An 18,779-nucleotide genomic window follows, 5' to 3' on the forward strand; every position below is an offset into this window, starting at 1 on the left:
AGCATACTGTTTTTCACTTTCTTTACTTTTTTGGTCTGTTTTCTTTTACAACTTGATTAATATGGAAAAATGTTTTGCATGATTGCACATGTATAGGCTATATCAAATTGCTTACTGTCTCAGGGAGAGGGGAAGGAAGGAAGTAAGGGAGAGAATTTGGAATTCAAAAAGGGAATTTTTTTTTCTTGGTACCTGATTGTGATCAGCAAAAAAGAATTAGTTACTGCAGTAGAAATGATAGAAACTCTTGGAGAAAGTGATCACTATCATAGAGTTTGTGATAGAGAAGGGAAAAGCTGAGCAAGGTCTGACATGCACCCTACAATTTAAGAGAGGGCATTTAAAAGGGTTCAGGGAAATCCTAATTATATGATCCAATGGTCTATTACTTTATAGTGTAAATTGGCCCAAGAAGAAGAGCTTAATTAAGAAAATCTGACCACACAGTCAGAAATAGTCCTGATGGGAAGAAAATGGGAAGGTGTCTGAACACACTGATGTGGATAAGAGGAAACTGACTCATTAGCCAACTCAGATTTTTAAGATGGAAATAAGGTCCAATAACTGAGAATGAAGACAAAAAAATAGCATAATCCTTTAAGAATTGTGTCAAGAGTGCCAAGATCCAGAATGAGACAATTCTAGTAATGATGCTAAGAACAACAAAAATGTTCTTTTACAAGTAATGTTTGGGGTGGGAAGAGGAACAAAGAAGAAATAACACTGAGTGGGGTAGATGGGATAACAGATGATGGTGATAAGGCTGAAAGACAATTCTCAATTTGTGTCTGTTTCTCTTCCTTGGGGAGTAATCTCTGTACTAGCAAAGACAGAGCAGCCATTGTTAGCAGGGAGTGTAATCTCCAGATCAATGGGGAGATAGTCAGGTAGCATTGATCTACCTTCAATGAGTTCAAGTTAACATGCTCAGGATGAACCATAACCTTGGGTATTTAAAGAACATGCAGAGATGACTCTTGAGTTTAGGAACTCCCAGCTCGCTGAGCTCTTCAATTCTTATGACATAGCCTTAATGCTAGAAGGCATTCTGGAGATCATCAAAAGCTGCCATGTCTTTTGACAGATGAAAAAACTAAGAGAAAAGTACAGTAAGTCGATCATCTCTCGAGTTTCCTCCCCCCACCCACCCACCACCACTCCATCTGTCAACATCTTCATCAATCCTCTCCTCCTTTGCTCTGGTCCCAGAGGATAAGGTGGAACTTCTCCTTGGCAAGGCTAATTTCTCTTCTCCTGCCTTTGATGCATCCCCTCCCACCTCCTAAGGGAGCTTTCTTTATTGATCATTCCCTCACACTCTTATTTTAATGCTTCGCTTTCTCTAACGTCTCTTTCTACTCCCCTACAAATATGCTTATAAATCTTCTATCCTTAAAAATACACAACAACAACAACAACAATGACAACAAACCCTGTCCTTTACTCCATCATCTACTCAAGCCATCATCTGACGTGTTTCCTTTCTTATAATTAAGCTCCCAGAAAGAGTAGCCTACATTTAGTACTTCTATTTCCTTACCACACAGTCTTCTACTTTTGCTTCTGAACTGGTCTCTAAAGAGTGTCTAATGACATTATTACTACTAAATCCAATGGCTTTTTCTCAGTCCTTATTGTAAGTGACGTTCTGCCAGGATCTAACAATGCTGACTTTCTCTACTGTATCCTCACGCAGGTACCTTCTCTCCCTGCCCTTTTCAGCTTCTTTTTATATATACTATCTTCCCTTCTATTAAAATGTTAACTCCTTGAGGGTAGGGACTATTTTTCTTTCTGTTTTTGGCTTCTATTTATGTACCCACGACTTAGCACAGTTACTGACACATAGTAAGTATGATAATAATCAATAATAATTAATTTTAAATTAATCAATCAATCAATTAATTAATGCTTATTGACTTGACCACTTCCTCCCCCTTGGCTCCTTAAATGTTGCTTTTCTTGAGTTCGACCACTGACCTAACAACTTTTCTCTCATTTTATTTTTGTCCTCCAAGGGTGGGTATCCTTCAGGATACTCTGCTAGGCTCTCTTCTCTCCCTCTCTCCACTCTCTTTCAGTGATCTCATATGCTCCCATGATCACCTCTACACAGACAACTCCCAACTTTATATCCAATGCTAATCCCTTCCCTGATTTCTTGGTCTGCCTATCTGCCTGCTGGACATCTCCACTCAGATGTCCTGCTGGGGTCCAAAGCTGAACTTCTAACTATGACCTTAAAACTTTCTTATTTCTCTGAACGCTGCTACTCTTCTCTTAGTCACCCCCTCATTCAGTCATGAAACCACAGTCATTTGTGATTCTTCCCTCTTCTGTCTACTCTGTAACATTTTAAAAAATTTGTCCCTTTTTATTCTTTGACAGCACCAAAACAGTGGTTCTAGGTATTGTTCTTTGTTGCCTGTGGTTACTTCTGGTTAGTTTCCTAACTGGACTCTTTATTTAAAGTATCCCCCTTTCTAATCCTTCCTTCACCAAGCAGAAGTCTCATTATGTCACTTCCTTGATAAAGAACTCTGAGGAGTTCTGTAAGGCCTCTAGAATAAACTATAGATGCTTTGGCTGGGTTTTTAAGACCTCTACAATCTAGCTTCAGTCTACCTTTTCAGCTTTACTTCCCCTTCATGCACTCTACATTTTAGCCAAATTGGACTACAAGCTATTCCACAAATTTGCCATGCGGTCTCTTCTCTTGTCCCTGGAACAGTCAGACCTGTCCTTTAGGAACATGAAGAGGGAATCTGTGAGGAGGCTGGATTGGAGAAATGGATCTCTTTTATCCTCATCACACCATACCCCTCCCTACCTTCATCTTTGCTTTTCAGAATTCTTGTGTTCCTTCAAAACTGAGCTCAGGAATTATCTCCTCTGTGAAGCCTTCCCTGATTCCATAATCTAATCATTTTCTCTCCTTCCTGATTTTTTTCTACAGAACTTTGTATCAATCAATCAATAACTCTATCAAAAAGCATTTATCTACCACCTGACACCTATCAGATTGGCTAATATGACAAAAAAGGAAAATAATAAATGTTGGAGAAGCTGTGGAAAAATTGGAACACTAATGCATTGTTGGTGGAGCTGCAGACTGATCCAACCATTCTGGAGAACAATTTCGAATTATGCTCAAAGGGCTCTAAAGCTGTGCATTCCCTTTGATCCAGCAATACCACGGTTAGGTATTTTTCCCAAAGAGATCATAAGAAAGGGAAAAGGACCTACATGTACAAAAATATTTATAGCTGCTCTTTTTTTGTGGTGGTAAGGAATTGGGAATTGAGGGGTTGCCCATCAATTGGGGAATGGCTGAATGAGTTGTGATATATGAATGTAACAGGATACTATTATGCTGTAAGAAACGATGAGCAGGAGGAGTTCAGAGAAACCTGGAAGGACTTGCATGAAGTGATGATGAGTGAGATAAGCAGAACCAAGAGAACATTGTACATAGTATCAACATTATGTGTTGATCAACTGTGATAGACTTGATTCTTCTCAGCAATACAACGGTCCAAGATAGTTCCAAAGGACTCATGATGGAAAATGCTCTCCAAATCCAGAAAAAAAGAACTGTGGAATCTAGATGTAGATTGAACTATACTATTATTTTTTGTTGTTGTTGTTTTTCTTTTTTGAGGTTTTTCCTTTTTGCTCTGATTCTTCCTCCACAGAATGACTAATGCAGAAATATGTTTAATGTGATTGTACATATACAACCTATATCAGATTACTTGCTGTCTTGGGGAGGGGGAAGGGAAAAAAATTTGAAACTAGAAATCTTATAAAAACAAATGTTGAAAACTATCTCTATATGTAACTGGAAAATAATAAAATATTTATATGAAAAAAGCATTTATTATGTGGCAGACACTGGGAATTCAAATACAAAGGTGAGATAGTCCCGCTTCTCAAGCAATTTACTTTCTAGTAGAGGACATAAGAAAAATAATCAGTGGCAGGTGGTGGTGGGTACTAATAACTACAGGAATCAGGACAGACCTCTTGAAGGAGGTGGCATGTGAGCTGAAGCTTGAGGTCAGCAAGGATTTCTAAGAAGGAGAAGTGAGGAGGGAGAGAGTTCCAAGCCTAGGAAAAATCTTATACAAAGTCATGCTTTCTCCCTCCTTTTAATCAGTGGCTTTGTGACCGGAGGATGGTGTATGGGGAGGAACAGGAGCCCCAGGCTGGGACTCAGGCTGCCTCTACCCTTACTAGCCCGAGATGAGTCACTCTCTCTGTAGGAGTCAGCAAGTTCTTTGACCTGTCTAAGCCTCTGTTCCTTCATCTGTGAAATGAGGGGGGGTGGGTTAGTTTAATCCATAAGAATGCTGTTAGGTAAGGGCGAAGGCAGTCATCAGCTAAGTACAGGCAGAGGCACAAGGCCAGGGAAGATGCCGAGGAATCCACATCCCATTCATTCTGGCATCATCACCTGCTAGGATGGAGCTAGCTAGTGCTTGTTGTAGCCCAGCTAACAGGTTAGAAAGTCACCCTTCTGTACTTGGAGTGGACACAGTGATGGTACTTGTATTTCAGCAAGGGACCAAGTTATTTGTGTGAGGTAGGAGGATCCAACCCACTGCTTTCGAATTAGAGCAGATGTGATAGGCCTATTTGTTACCAACCTCTGTTATGAGATCATAGTACAGGTACATGTGTGTGGCTGCATGCAAACAAAATATGATACATAAAATCAGGGCAGTCAGGTGGTGCAGGGGATAGAGTGGTGGTCCTGGAGTTAGGAAGACTTATCTTCATGAGCTCAAATCTGACCTCAGGCACTTAATAGGTATGTAACCCTGGGCAAGTCACTTCACCCTGTTTGCAAGTTTCCTCATCTATAAAATGAGCTGGAGAAGGGAATGCCAAATCACTCCAGTATCTCTGCCAAGAAAACCTCTGATGGAGTCATGAAGAGTTGGACACAACTGAAAAACCACTGTAATAGAGTGCTGGGCTTGGCATCAGGAGCACCTGTGTGATCCCTTCACCTTGTATACTCCAAACAACTCCCTAGCACTCACCTCCTAGGTGATAGATGGGTCTGGCATTGGCATTTTGGATTGGCAGAGGACATTTCCACGCCAGAAGCTCCCTACAGCTCCAGGGAATCCGGGAGGCAGATATGAGGAGGGAGAGAATTCCAGGCATTCAGGACAGATAGTGAAAATGCATAGAATTGGGTTTGGAATGTCTTGTAAGAGAAAAAAATAGGGAGGCAAGTGTGGATGGGGTTGGGGGAGGTAGTGGTAAGTTGTAAACAGACTGGAGGTAGGCCCAGGATCTTAGGGGTAATAGGGAGTTAATTGACTAAGGGAGAGAGGGAGGGGGAGGGGGAGAGACCTGCACTTTAGGAAGGTCCATTTGACGGCTGAGTGGAGGGATGGGTAGAATGAGGAAAGATGTCAGGCAGGGAGACCACCCAGAAGACTGTGCAGTAGTCCAGGGGTGGGGTGATGAGGGCCTGCATCAGCTCAGTTCTGATACTTAATCCATGTAGCCTTTTTGCCTCATTTTTTCTTATTTGTAAAATACTGGGTTTGGACGAGATGACCTCTTTTTCTTCCCTCCTCTAAACTCTATGAACCGAGGGCTCAATTAGTTTATGGCCTTAGGGACCCTATTAGTGAAGTAGGAGGGAAAACTCTCAAAGTCCCTTAGTGAAGGGATGATAAATAATTACTATCATTTGAGTGGGTTCTCCATTAGTGACAGAGTAGTGTGTGTATGGGAAGAGGGGCTGGGGGATAGAATGGGGTCCACTGGAAAGAAAATTGCATTTGGAGTCAGAGGGCCTACATTAAAATTTTAACTCTTCTGCTTATTACTCTGTGTGACCTTGGTCAAGTCCCTTTCTTGACTAGAGGTGTTTCATCTGAAAAATGGCTGTGATGACTTCTGAGGACCCTTGCAGCTCTGAATCTTTGACAATATGATGGATACCGAGTTGTCAGGGTTTCTGAGGAGGGCAGACTTCATCACTGAGGGGCTGCTAAGGACCTCCACTAGTGACAATGCCAAGATTCTATTAAGTGACAGGAACACTGGCATCCTTGTTGGGAGAATAATCTGAGGGGAGTTCTTGACACTGAAACTGGAAATGTGGTGGATAATTTGTAAAAGGTGGGTACCAAGGATTGCTGTGAATCCAGGGTGAGAATTATTGCTTCTCCCAGGATTCTAGCCACCTCTGGAGAGGAGAAGAGACAGCTAGTGACCTTTTTCAATGACAAAAGAAGTCACAAATCACATTGAAGAAGAAAAAGACTTTTTTTTTCTTTTAGTAAAGGAAGAAAAACTATATTTAGAAATCAATTTTAAATGAACCATTAAGAGAGGTACTCACCAGCCAAAGGGCCCCAGAGACCATGGTTTCAACACACCCTAGGGGCACATGCTCCCCTTGGGAATCCTGCTATTTCAGGAGACACAACCGACTTTCCTTCTCCTTCTTCATAATTACAAAAGCCAGGCTCTCCTCTGAGAGGCTTATAATCCTTACAATCCTCTCCAACAGAAGCCACACCTTTTCCCATCCCCCCTACCCCCAACTTCCAGGGCTAGGCAAGCAGTGATAGGCAGATTTCTGACCCACCATCCATAGTTCCCGACCATTCTACCACTTTTTCTTTATTACTTTTTCTCTTCTGAAGTTCATGCAAGTTATGCATACCACCCTCTCCCCATCTTGGTTACTGTCATCTACTCATCGCAAGGTCAGTTCAATTTTCTCAATGAATCTGGTACCCGGTTTATATCCCTGACCCCTGTATCGTTCTTAGGGACTTCAATGTTCACAAGGATCACTCCTTTGAAAACCTAACTTCTCAGTTCTTTGACCTCCTCAACTCTCGTCTTCACTCCCGCTTCAGCCACACACCAGTGTGGCCACACATTAGAACTTAACGTCTCTCAAAATTATGTCACCTCTAAGATCTGGAATTTTGATGTTCTTCTCTATGACTAGAACTTTTTATTCTTCCACCCTTTTTTTTGTTTTGCAGGGCAATGGGGGTTAAGTGACTTGCCCAGGGTCACACAGCTAGTAAGTGTCAAGTGTCTGAGGCTGGATTTGAACTCAGGTCCTCCTGAATCCAGGGTTGGTGCTCTATCCACTGCACCACCTAGCTGCCCCTCTTCCACCCTTTTCACTCTTTCACCAACAATGAATGTATTCTCCACCTGTTGGTGACTTCTGGTTACTTGATACATCCCTAGTCCCCATATCCACCCACCTCCAGGGCCAGCCTTGACCACAAGGTATATCATTGATATTTCACTAGAAGCTACCCTAGAATTCCTTCCTGCCTCCCCTTCCCTGCTATGACCTTTTATTATGACTAATCTATAAATAATCATCCCACATTAACCCTTACTTTCTAATTATTTTTTCCTCTCTCCTGGGATTTTTGAACATCAATGAAAAATGACCTTATCCTCCACAAAAATGACCTTATCCTCTAGAAATTTATGTTTTATAATCTTGGCTAGGCCCTTACTGTTATTCAGTAATCATTGTATTTGATCTTATGCCCCCTCCCACCTGACTCCTCATAGTTTCTGTTCCAAACCTCCCCTCCCCTCCGTTTCCTTCTCCTTCTCTTTCCTGCCCTCCCCTCCCTTTCCCTTCCCTGTCCTCTATGCCAGATCCTTCTTGGAGACTCATCACCTCTTTTTTGTTTGTTTGTTTTTGTTTTTTGGTGGGCAATGGGGGTTAAGTGACTTGCCCAGGGTCACACAGCTAGTAAGTGTCAAGTGTCTGAGGCCGGATTTGAACTCAGGTCCTCCTGAATCCAGGACTGGTGTTTTATCCACTGTGCCACCTAGCTGCCCTGACTCATTCTTAGGCAGTTCTGTCATGGCCCGTCTTCTCCATTTTAAACATGGCCAATTCCTTCCACAACCCTAATGACATGAACTCAAGGGCCTTGAACATTTTGCTGCTCCCCTCTGGACCTGCTTCTACTTATAACCTGGCTGCTAACTCCACTCCCCTACTGAAAATGCTTTCTCTATGGTCACTATTACCCCGCTAATCACCAGATTCAATGGCCATTTTTCAGCCTTCATCCTCCTTTCTGTTTCTGACACTGTTGACTACTCCTAGTACTAAATACCCCCTAAACAATGCTCTCCCTACATAAAGATAGTCTAGAAGTCTATTGAAGGGGCAGCTGGAGTCAAGGGGACCTGAGTTCAAATCCGCTCTCAGACACTTCACACTGACTAGCTGTGTGACCCTGGGCAAGTCACTTAACACTGACTGCCTCACCAAAAAAAAAACGTATATTGAAGGGCAAAGGAGAAACAGACCCATATTTTAAAATTCACTGTGGACAATTCACCGATCAGGTAGCCATCCTGTCAGTCATCAAGAATTCATTGTATTCCCCTGTTGGTTACTGTTAGGTCCCTCACAGGCCGATTTACATCTTAGGGCCTCAGTTACCTTGTGTGTTTAATGGAAAAAAAGCAATCTTTTGAAGTATGTTGGGGCTTATTAGATGGTTAAGAGCCACAATCTAGTGTTTAGACTGCTGTAAAAGTTCCTTTCTGTATTGCCAGTACCTGAAGATGTACTATTTCCAAGATATGCTATTTCTATGAAGTCATTACTCCTAAGTATTGAGGGGGAAGCAGGAGTGGATAGAAAGCCAGACTTGGGAGTCAGGAAAGCCTGGTCCACTGTGGTCTCTTACACACGCTAACTGTGTGGACCCTGGGCAAGTCCATGAACATCTTGGTTCTCCAGACAACTCTTCAGACACTAAATTGCAAATCAGTTTCTAATCTTCACTGGTAAAAAGAGTTCTCCTACTAGGAGTTACCTGTATGGGGGAAATCACAGATCTGAAGGGCCCTCTTCCCCTTCAAAGAAGGTCGGATTCCTATGGTTCAGAGACCTAAACCATTCCTATAGCCCTTTATTAACCAGGGCTTGTGAATTTTAATAAGCTCCATATTTTAATCTAACTAAATTTATTTTTTTGACCTTGCTTTCCATCACAGTGTGATATTTTATGAAAGGATATGCAATGAGGTCATGGATTTATATGCATCCTAGAGGGAATATACATTACTATTCACCATACAGCTCTTGAGACTTCTTGCTTCTTTTCAACGATGCGTGACCCAAGCTCTGGCCTCAGTTTGGGCCTATCAGATAGATGGCTGCCTACCACAGACCATACTGACTGATATCTATCACCATCTGTGAGGAGCAGAGTAAAACGCTTGATTAGCTCCTCTGTGTACTGTTAAGAACATGCCTCTGTGACTGCGGAGAGGTAAGAATTACGGTTCCCAGCAAGACCACTAAAATCCACTACTGCGCTCTGGGATAGAGTGTATTTTATCTAGGCAGTCTTTTTCCTCCTAGTAGCTTATTACAAGGCATAATTGCTTTGGTTACACATTCATATGCATTAGGAATGGACATTCTTTACACTACTTATTTTCAATGCCCTACTTACCAACTTCATCCCTGATGTTTGCAAGTTCGATTGACAGCTCTTTTTCTTTCACAAGGGCACTTTCATTCTGAAAAAACAAAATGGACACCAAGTCCCTAGTTTTATCCTGGTTAAGCATTTTCACATGTTTAAGTAATGAACCAGATTAAGCAAATATTTATGAATTTAGCCTTTAAGCAGATTATTTTCTATTATTTGTACTATAAAAATAAAACTTACCATGGAAGCCAAGTCTGACTCATTCATTTCTAGTGGATTCAAAATGTAAACTTCGCAATATCATCAATACATATGGATTATATTTTTCCATTTATAGTGTTGCTTTGGGTATACTTTCTTATCATACCTGTGTGTATACATGCCTAAGTGATACAAATTGATATGACTTTGACTTCTAAAATTAATATTCCATTTGTGAAACATTGTAATTTTAATGGGCAAAGAGCCCAATGAGGAAAACAAGCCTCGGCAATATAATTTTGTCCTTATTATGAAAAGCCACCAACTCAGCTATTAAATGATAAAGATGGGAACATTTTAAAGGAAAAACATAGATTATTTCCTTTATAATAAGAAGAAGCCATTACTAAAATTTAATTTCTAGGAATTATGTGATTCTACCATCTGCATCAAAAAGAAGGAATTGGGAGGATGAGGCACAAAAAGGCAAATGTCACTTAGTGTAAGTGGTGCCACTTTTGAATCAGCATGCATTCTGAGCTGAAATAGAGAGTTCAATTTGTTCATTTGACTTAGTCACCATCTAGTTGTATTTACGGAATTAATATGTAATAAATAATAAGGGCCAGTTTGGTAACATAGCAGATAGAGTGCTGTCTTGGAGTCAGGAAGACCCAACTTCCTGAGTTCAAATCTGGCCTCAAACACTTACTGGTTGTGTGACCCTGGGTGAGTCATTCAACAGTTTCCTCATCTGTAAAATGAGCTGGAGAAGGAAATGACAAATCACTCCAGTATCTTTGCCAAGAAAACCCCAAATGGGGTCATGAAAAATTGGACACGATTGAAATGACTGAACAACAACAAAAACCAATTATTTTTTAGATGGCAAAATTGAATGCTAGAGGGGAGCATGGTACCCTTTAAGTTATAAAGACCAAGTTCTCAAAGAAAACCCTTCCTTGGCATTTACATTCTGTGGAATTCCCTCCCCCTTCCTCTCACCCTGAGCACACCGTAAAGTAATTTTCTGAGAGGTATCTGAGGTTTAAATGTGGAACAAAGGAGACAAAAATATCTAACACATCTATCATTGGGAGAAAAATGCTCCTTGTGAATTAAAAAAAAAAAAACACCTTTCTTAAGCCACAATTGACCTTGACCTTATTCCACATACATGATCCATGCCAATTTCCAACTAGCTTTTCAAATCTTTTTTTTTTCCTGATGGCTGTTTTGCATGGTCATATCATTGGGTTCTGTGTCTCATGATCCAGATGAAAACTTTAAAAAACCGCTCAACATCTGGATGTTTTATGCTATTCCAAGCATCCAGATATTTGGAGACATTCTGACATTTGACTGAATTATTAAGATTTTTTCATTTTCAGTTTTCATATTGTACATCCTATTAGTTCATTTCAAAGTATTTAAAAGTAGTATCACAAAAAGAAGTCATCATCAGAGACATCGACAAGCCTGAAGACTGGCCACTGCTGTTTCATTAACTCAGTGAGTGCCATTTTGGGGTCTCTACACTAATCCATAGGAATTGATTTCCAGAGGTACATGATAACTTAGCAAATCTGATGTTCAAATACATGATAAGATTTAAAAAGGAAAAGAAAAGGTAGTCCAACCTCTGGTACTGTGAGAGCTAGAATGATGTAGTAGATAAAGTGTTGGATCCTGACGAATACATAAGGTTCAAACCCCTTTTCTGACATGAGTTGCTGAAGATTTAAAATCTGAAGCAGCTATATAAATTATGACTGTCACTCAAACACACTCAAACACAATTCTTTCATTCTGCCCTTGCTTGAGTACTGCAATGCACTGTCCATGGTATGTCACAGAATCAGAGAATTTTAGAGGTCAAAAGGATCTTACAGGTCATCTACTTTAATCCTCTCATTTGTCAGATGATGGATTTTATTGATACGAGGTTCTCAGACAATCAAAAGTATATTTGTTATGACAAAAATGTTCCCAAACTCACTCTGGATTAAAAACTACTGAACAGAGAAGGACTGGGTTTTAGTCCCAACTCTAAAAAAGAAGTTATGTGACTCATGGGTAGGTCACTTAGTTTTTTGATCTGTAGAAAGGGGATAGCTACTCCACAGATTGGTTGTGAACAAAGTTCTTACAAACAGCAAAGTATTATGTACATATGAACTATGACATTCATACTCAGGTTCCTATCTTCGCCATAAAGCCCTCCACAGTAACCCGGCCCAGCCCAGAGTGATTTCTCCCTTTTCTGACATTCGTATAGCACCTTTGATCTTTATTATACAACTATACATTTGATTTTTTTTTGTATTGTTCTCTTTTTATCTCTCACATTATCAGTTGCTGGTGCCTCTACCCCTTACCAAATTATCTCGTATTTAATTTGCATCAATTATATACACATATATGTATATATGTATATATATGCATAGATGTACATGTTGTTTCTTCCCAAAGAGTGTAAGCTCCCTGAGAGCAGAGATCGTTTCATTTTTGTCTTTGCATCCCTAGCACCTAACAGACTGCATGGCCCAGTTTAACATATACTTTTTGGTTGAGCATCTCTCCAGCCAAATTATTTCTCTGAGTTTATGAGCTATATCTTACAATTCATTAAATAAACATTTTATTAACCACCTGGTATGTGCAAGTCCTTATACTATGGACCAGAGATACAAATATACAAAATGACACAGTCTTGGTCCTCAGAGAGATTACAGTCTATTGGGAATAAGACAGATATACAAGTAAGCATAATAAAATGTAGATGATGACAGGGCAAGACAGAGACTGATTAAATTGGAAGCGTTGTTTACTTTCTATCAGAGGATTTTTATGTGGTTGGTACTTATTAAAATGAGCCCTATTCATCCTTGAACTTAAGTCCTTCCTGGAATTAAGTTAGGTGCTCTGTAAGGTGAACTAAGTCTAAGGCGACTGCTCTCAAGTTTAAGTTGGATGGCCATCTGTCAAGAATGTTGTGGAGAGGGGCAGCTAGGTGGCACAGTAGATAAAGCACAGGCCCTGGATTCAGGAGTACCTGAGTTCAAATCCTGCCTTAGACACTTGACATTTACTAGCTGTGTGACCCTGGGCTAGTCACTTAATCCCCATTGCTCAGCAAAACAAACAAATAAACAAAACAACAAAACAAAAAACAACAACAAAAAAAGAATGTTGTGGAGGGCATTCTTGGTCAAGGAGGAGTTGGCCAGGACTGATGCTGGGGTCTCTTCCAAATCTGAAATTCTCTAACTGATTAAGTGTATGTCTATTGCTACAAGGTTTGGGTGTCTCCAGAATCTCCTGCCTAATTAATTAGCTGGGTCCAATAGGCACAGAAGAAAATCTGGTTTACAGAGTCATTGGTGTATAAACCTTTGAGGTTTATATAGCCCACCCCAGGCATGGGGTGGACCTCAAATAGAAAAGAACATGTGTTGGTTAGCAGACCTGTAGAAGAGGTCTTCTCTGAACTAGCCTGTCTTCTCAGGCTCAGCTGCCTTCTATACCCTGGAACTTCCCTCAGTGACTGAGTCATTCTCACCCAGAAACATCATATTGAATTCAGGCCTCTTTCTCCCATTGGTGACTTCCTGCCAGGGGCCTCCATTTTTGGGTTGGCCTCATCTTTCCATGCTTCAGTCTTTCTTTTGGCTTGTATTTGCATTCCCAATTCTTAGCAAAATGCCTGGTATATAATAAGCACTTAATAAACGCTTGTTGCTTGCCTGACTGTCCACTCTAGTATTTAAAAACCTTTAATCTCAGTAAATTCTTCCAGCTGATGGTGCAGTGGATAGAGCACTTGTCCTGGAATCAGGAAGATTGTAGTTCAAATCTAGCCTCAAATACTTATTAATTGTGTCACTCTGGGCAAGTCACTTAACTCCATCTGCCTCAGTTTCCTCAACTGTCAAATGGGGGATAATAATAGCACCTGCTTCCCTAGGATGTTTTGAGGATCAAATGAGATAATATTTGTAAAAAGTGCTCAGCACAGTGCCTGGCATATATTAGGCACTATATAAATGCACAGCACTATATAAATGTTCCTCCCTCCCTTCCAGGTAACCCAAATCCTTTAGATTTCACACCAAGTCCATCTTCCTTCATTCTGTCATCGGTGGATGGTGAACAACTGGTTACCATTCTTTATACAATAGCTCTTCTCCAGAAGAAATCATCTAAATTCCACTAGCTTTTCCACATAGGTTCTGTGGTCCAAACCTTTAATCATCTTTGTGACTTCCCTCTAATTTTAGTCCAGATTCTTCATGGCTCCATCAATTTCTGGAGGCCAGAACGAAGCAAGTGCTCTAGCAGGAGTTTGACTAGTGTTGAATATAACAGTTGAACTCTTTGTTCTAACAATACCATTACCTTTTCTTTCTTTCTTTCTTTCTTTCTTTCTTTCTTTCTTTCTTTCTTTCTTTCTTTCTTTCTTTCTTTCTTTCTTTCTTTCTCTCTCTCTCTCTCTCTCTCTCTCTCTCTCTCTCTCTCTCTCTCTCTTTCCTTCCTTCCTTCCTTCTTTCTTTTTTGTGGGGCAATAAGGGTTAAATAACTTGCCCAGGGTCACACAGCTAGTAAGTGTCAAGTGTCTGATGCCAGATTTGAACTCAGGTCCTCCTGAATCCAGGGCCAGTGCTTTATCCACTGCACCACCTAGCTGCCCCACCTTGTCTTACTTTCAACATGTTCTCATAAGCTAATGGGAGAACTTCTATTCTTAAAAAATTAACTCAATTCAACAGTTTTATTTCCGAGAAAATGTGATCAAATGAATCGCCTTCAAAATGTCAACTTGTTTACTCTGATACTTAAGTCTGAAATATTTTCATGTATGTATATATATATATACATACACACACACACACACACATATGTGTGCGAATCATTCTAGTAACTTGCCAAGAAAACCCCAAATGGGGTCACAAAGAATCGGACACGACTGAAATGACTGAGCAACAAGAAGGACCATGTCATTTTATTCACTTACTAGTTTTGAAATGAAAGATGTTTTAAGGGAATTAAAGCTACCTTGAACTCAGTTAAAAGTATCTGAGTTCAAGAAATGACCCATTCCATTGTATTCGACATGACCTTTTCGCATTTACAATTCCTCAAATATTTACCAAGTGCAAGGCACTGTTCTAGGTACCATTACCACATCCAAGACTTCAAAGGTAAAGGATTTGTGATATTGTTGACATGAGTATTTTATTGATGTGAATAGCATTTACTAGGTAATCCTCAAGACTTACTATAGGTGAAAATCTGCCAGTTCAACTAGCCACAGTGGTGGCTTTCTCTGAATGCTCCCTGACTCACCCATTATTTTGGAGGGGATGACACCAGAATGGAGGAAGAAAGCTAGGAAAATACAGAAGGGAGGTTAACCAGGCTATTCTAAAGAGGAGAACCCTCTCAGAAGTTAGTGCAGAAAAGAAAGAACCTGGTTTCTGTTCATCTCTTCTTTCCTCTTGCTGTAACCTTGAATAGCATTTATGAAATTTAACTGATTTTTAACTTGAGGACCACAGAGTTAAAGCTAGAAAGGGGCCATAGAGATTATGCCTAGTCCAGTGAAGAAATGGAAGCTCAGAGAAGGTTAAATGACTTGTCTAGGGTCACACAGGTAATGAGTGGCATAGAAGGATTTAATTGCAAGGCCTCTTCTTCCAAATCTAATGCTATTTCTACCATACTAAATTGCCTCCTAGTAGTTTATGAAATGAATATAATCTGAGTTTCTAGCCAAGCCTGGGGTGTTTGTATCTAATGCATATGTAGAAGGAGATTCCTAATTGATGGAGAGAATGATGATATAAGGTTGTGTGCCCTCTTGAGAGCTGGTATGAGAAATTCTTGGAAGGAGACAATCTTTGGGAAAGAGATTTGCGTGACTCTACACATTCTTAGGATTATTCCAAGGAGGAGAGAGAGAGAAACTTTGGAAACTGGAAACATGTAGGGAAGTGTTAAAGCTAAAATTCTAGCTAGTCTGTCTAAAATATCTAATGAGTGGTCGCCAATAAATTATAAGCTTTAGCAAGAGTTAGGCTTTTAAGCATTTATTAAGGAGAATAAGAATTTGGTAAAGAGAGAAGGAAAGGCCTACATTCATCTATCTATTAAAGGGAGAGAGCATTTCTAGCTCCCCTCTCCACCAGAGTCCAAAGAAAAGAGAGCGAGACAGAGCGCCAGGCTCCCCCTTTCTTCCTCCCACAAGCAAACGTCACTTCCTGATGCCAAAGAAAAGACTCCTGGTCTTACCCTCAAAGACCTTCACTTCATGGCAGAGTTTTTCTACAGTAAGTCTCCAGCAGGTGGCGTCATTCCAATCATTACAGAAGCCAGCTCCTCAAGATGTTAAAAATTTCTAGTTTGCCTTCTAAACATTTCAGAAAGAGAATTTCCCCTTGGGTGAGGCTGGAGTTTCTCAGTTTGAGGTGAGATGTGATCTCAGTTGCATCAGAAGAGCTCACTCACTTATGTACTTTTATGCTATATTCTGATCTGCATCACATCTTTAATTTCTGGTTTTTGCTTTGCTTCGATAAATGGATTTACTTGCTAGTTACTATTTTTGATTGTCTTTTATGTAATCAGTTTTTGATGGGAAGGAGCCAAGCCAAAGGGTGTAAGTCTGGATTACCATCCCCCATTAAGACCTAGTAACTAGGGAAGGGAGTTGGACTATAAGGAAAGCTAAGTGCTGCAGAACTGATGCTTTCAAATCGTACTGATGGGGAAGACTTTTGAGAGTCCCTTGAACAGCAAGGAGATCAAATCAGTCAATACTTACAGAAGTTAATTCAGGCTAGTCACTGGAAGGTCAAATACTGAAAGCTGAAATACTTTGGCCACATGATGAGAGGACAGGGCTCACTGGAAAAGACTCTGATGTTGGGAAAGAGTAAAGGCAAAGGGAAATGAAGATGGCAGAGAATGAGATGGACAGAACATAGTGTCGTGGAAACAATAAACAAGCTCTGACAGACTTTGAGAGATAGTGGGGACCTGGCATGCTCTGATCCATGGGCTTGAAGATTGAGAGAGAGAAGGAAACTTGGAGGTTTTTGAGTACAATCTCCTCACATTATAGATGAGGAAAATGAGGCCTAATGATATTAAGTGACATGCCCAAGGTCATATAGGCAGACCTGGGATTCAAACCCAGGTCCTCTGATTACAAATCTGTTGGATGGATGGACTGGAGGTAGTGGTAAGGATGATAAAAATGTTAAGGAACAACGAAGTGCATGGAGAGGTGGGAGGAAAGGAGAGCTATTAAGAGGAGAGAATTTGGGGGCAGCTAGGTGGCACAGTGGATAAAGCACCGGCCCTGGATTCAGGAGGACCTGAGTTCAAATCCAGCTTCAGACACTTGACACTTACTAGCTGTATGACCCTGGGAAAGTCACTTAACCTTCATTGCCCCCCCCAAAACCCCAAAACAAACCAAAACAAAAAAAGAGGAGAGAATTTATGATTTCAAAATCAAAGAGGTGGCACAATTATAGGTGATGGCATGATCTGAGCTATGATCCTCTCTGGGTGACTGAGGCAAGATGTAGGTCTAGAGAGTTGATGAGGTCAATGTTTGATGGGACATATTGCTATCCCAAAGTATGAGGTCAGAGGTTGAAGTATGGAGAATGCATTCAAGTTGGTAACTGAACCTTTTGAGAAAGGAAGGAGAGGGATCTGGAGATTGGCATATCAAAACAACATGTTTTTTTTTTTAATCTCACACTATTTTCCTTATTCCTGAAATAAGCAGAATAATTCACTCTTTGTAGGTGAATACTATTTCAGAGGGCAACGTTATTTAGCATTACTGAATTCTGAAAGTACTATTCTATCCATTTTCTTTTTTTTTTTTTGTGAGTCAATCGGGGTTAAGTGACTTGCCTAGGGTCACACAGCTAGTAAGTGTCAAGTGTCTGAGGCCGTATTTAAACTCAGGTCCTCCTGAATCCAGGACTGGTGCTCTATCCACTGTGCCACCTAGGTACCCCCTACTCTATCCATTTCTGTGTTCCATAGTCTAGCCACAGGTTGTAGCAATTCTCATGAGCAGTTTAGTTTGCCTAGTCAATCTGACACCATCCCATCTCATTCCCAAAATATGTTGGGTCTAGGGTGTTGATGTGAGAGAATGATTGGCATGTGAGAATGGCCTCTTTCTGATATCATAGAGTTGGATCAGGGTTTCCCTGAAGAGTGGATGAGTGGAAAATTTCCCTACTGGAGCCAAACACATGGGGTCCTGTTCTTCTCAGAAGGGCTAAAAATAGAACTTGATATTAACGACCTAAACTTTCTTGGTGAGACAGTTCAAATACCCAACCACTAAAAGAATGTTTCCTTTGCAGTTATTATCAACCTGATACTGACATTGGCCATTTGAGCTTATCCATGAATGTTCCATCTACCTTGCTTTCTTGGTGACATAGATTTGTTTCTGATGATCTTTAGAGTGAGAATTCTTCACTCTCCTTCAGCTCACTAGACCTCATTTCGAGGGTACTAGAAACATAATATTCCCATGAAAAATCAAGTTGAAAAGAACTACTCCTTAAAACTTGATTTTCTTCTTTCTCCTCCTGTCCCTTCTAAGCACCATTTGTTTCTGTTAAAATGCTCTCTCTCTCTGTATGTATGTATACATGCACACATGTATATGCATACATAAAATGCAATAGATGTATATGTATGTGTACATACACATATGTATACACATGTTATTGTACATACATATATATGAAGAATATGTAATGTTTCCCATAGAATCATATAATCTTCAAGTTAGAATGGACCTCAAAGGTCATTTGGTTCAATCCTTAGCAGATGCTGTATAGTCTTCTTTATAATATATCCTCCTCCAGCCCCCAACAAAGGGTCATCCAACCTCTGCTTAAATATTTACAGTTTCAAGGAACCCATTATCTCATACAGCAGCTCCAAATGTTAGGAAATTATTCCATACAAACCTGAAATATGCCTCCCTGTACATTCCACTCATTTATCCCACATCTCCCCGCCAAAAGACAAAGAAATCTTATCCCTCTTCCATATGCC

General features: G+C 40.4%; 1 protein-coding gene across 3 annotated transcripts in view; it reads right to left on the reverse strand.

Annotated features, from left to right (window-relative positions):
* Positions 1 to 18,779, reverse strand: part of MTUS2 (microtubule associated scaffold protein 2) — a 679,782-nt gene that overhangs the window by 86,901 nt on the left and 574,102 nt on the right. For all 3 annotated transcript variants that reach the window (XM_043996074.1, XM_043996073.1, XM_043996075.1), the window contains one exon: positions 9,498 to 9,564. In XM_043996074.1, the coding sequence (XP_043852009.1) occupies positions 9,498 to 9,564 (67 nt within the window). The remainder of the gene's footprint in view (positions 1 to 9,497; positions 9,565 to 18,779) is intronic.

The sequence above is a fragment of the Dromiciops gliroides genome, chromosome 3, assembly GCF_019393635.1.
Source record: "Dromiciops gliroides isolate mDroGli1 chromosome 3, mDroGli1.pri, whole genome shotgun sequence".
NCBI classification, from domain to species: domain Eukaryota; kingdom Metazoa; phylum Chordata; class Mammalia; order Microbiotheria; family Microbiotheriidae; genus Dromiciops; species Dromiciops gliroides.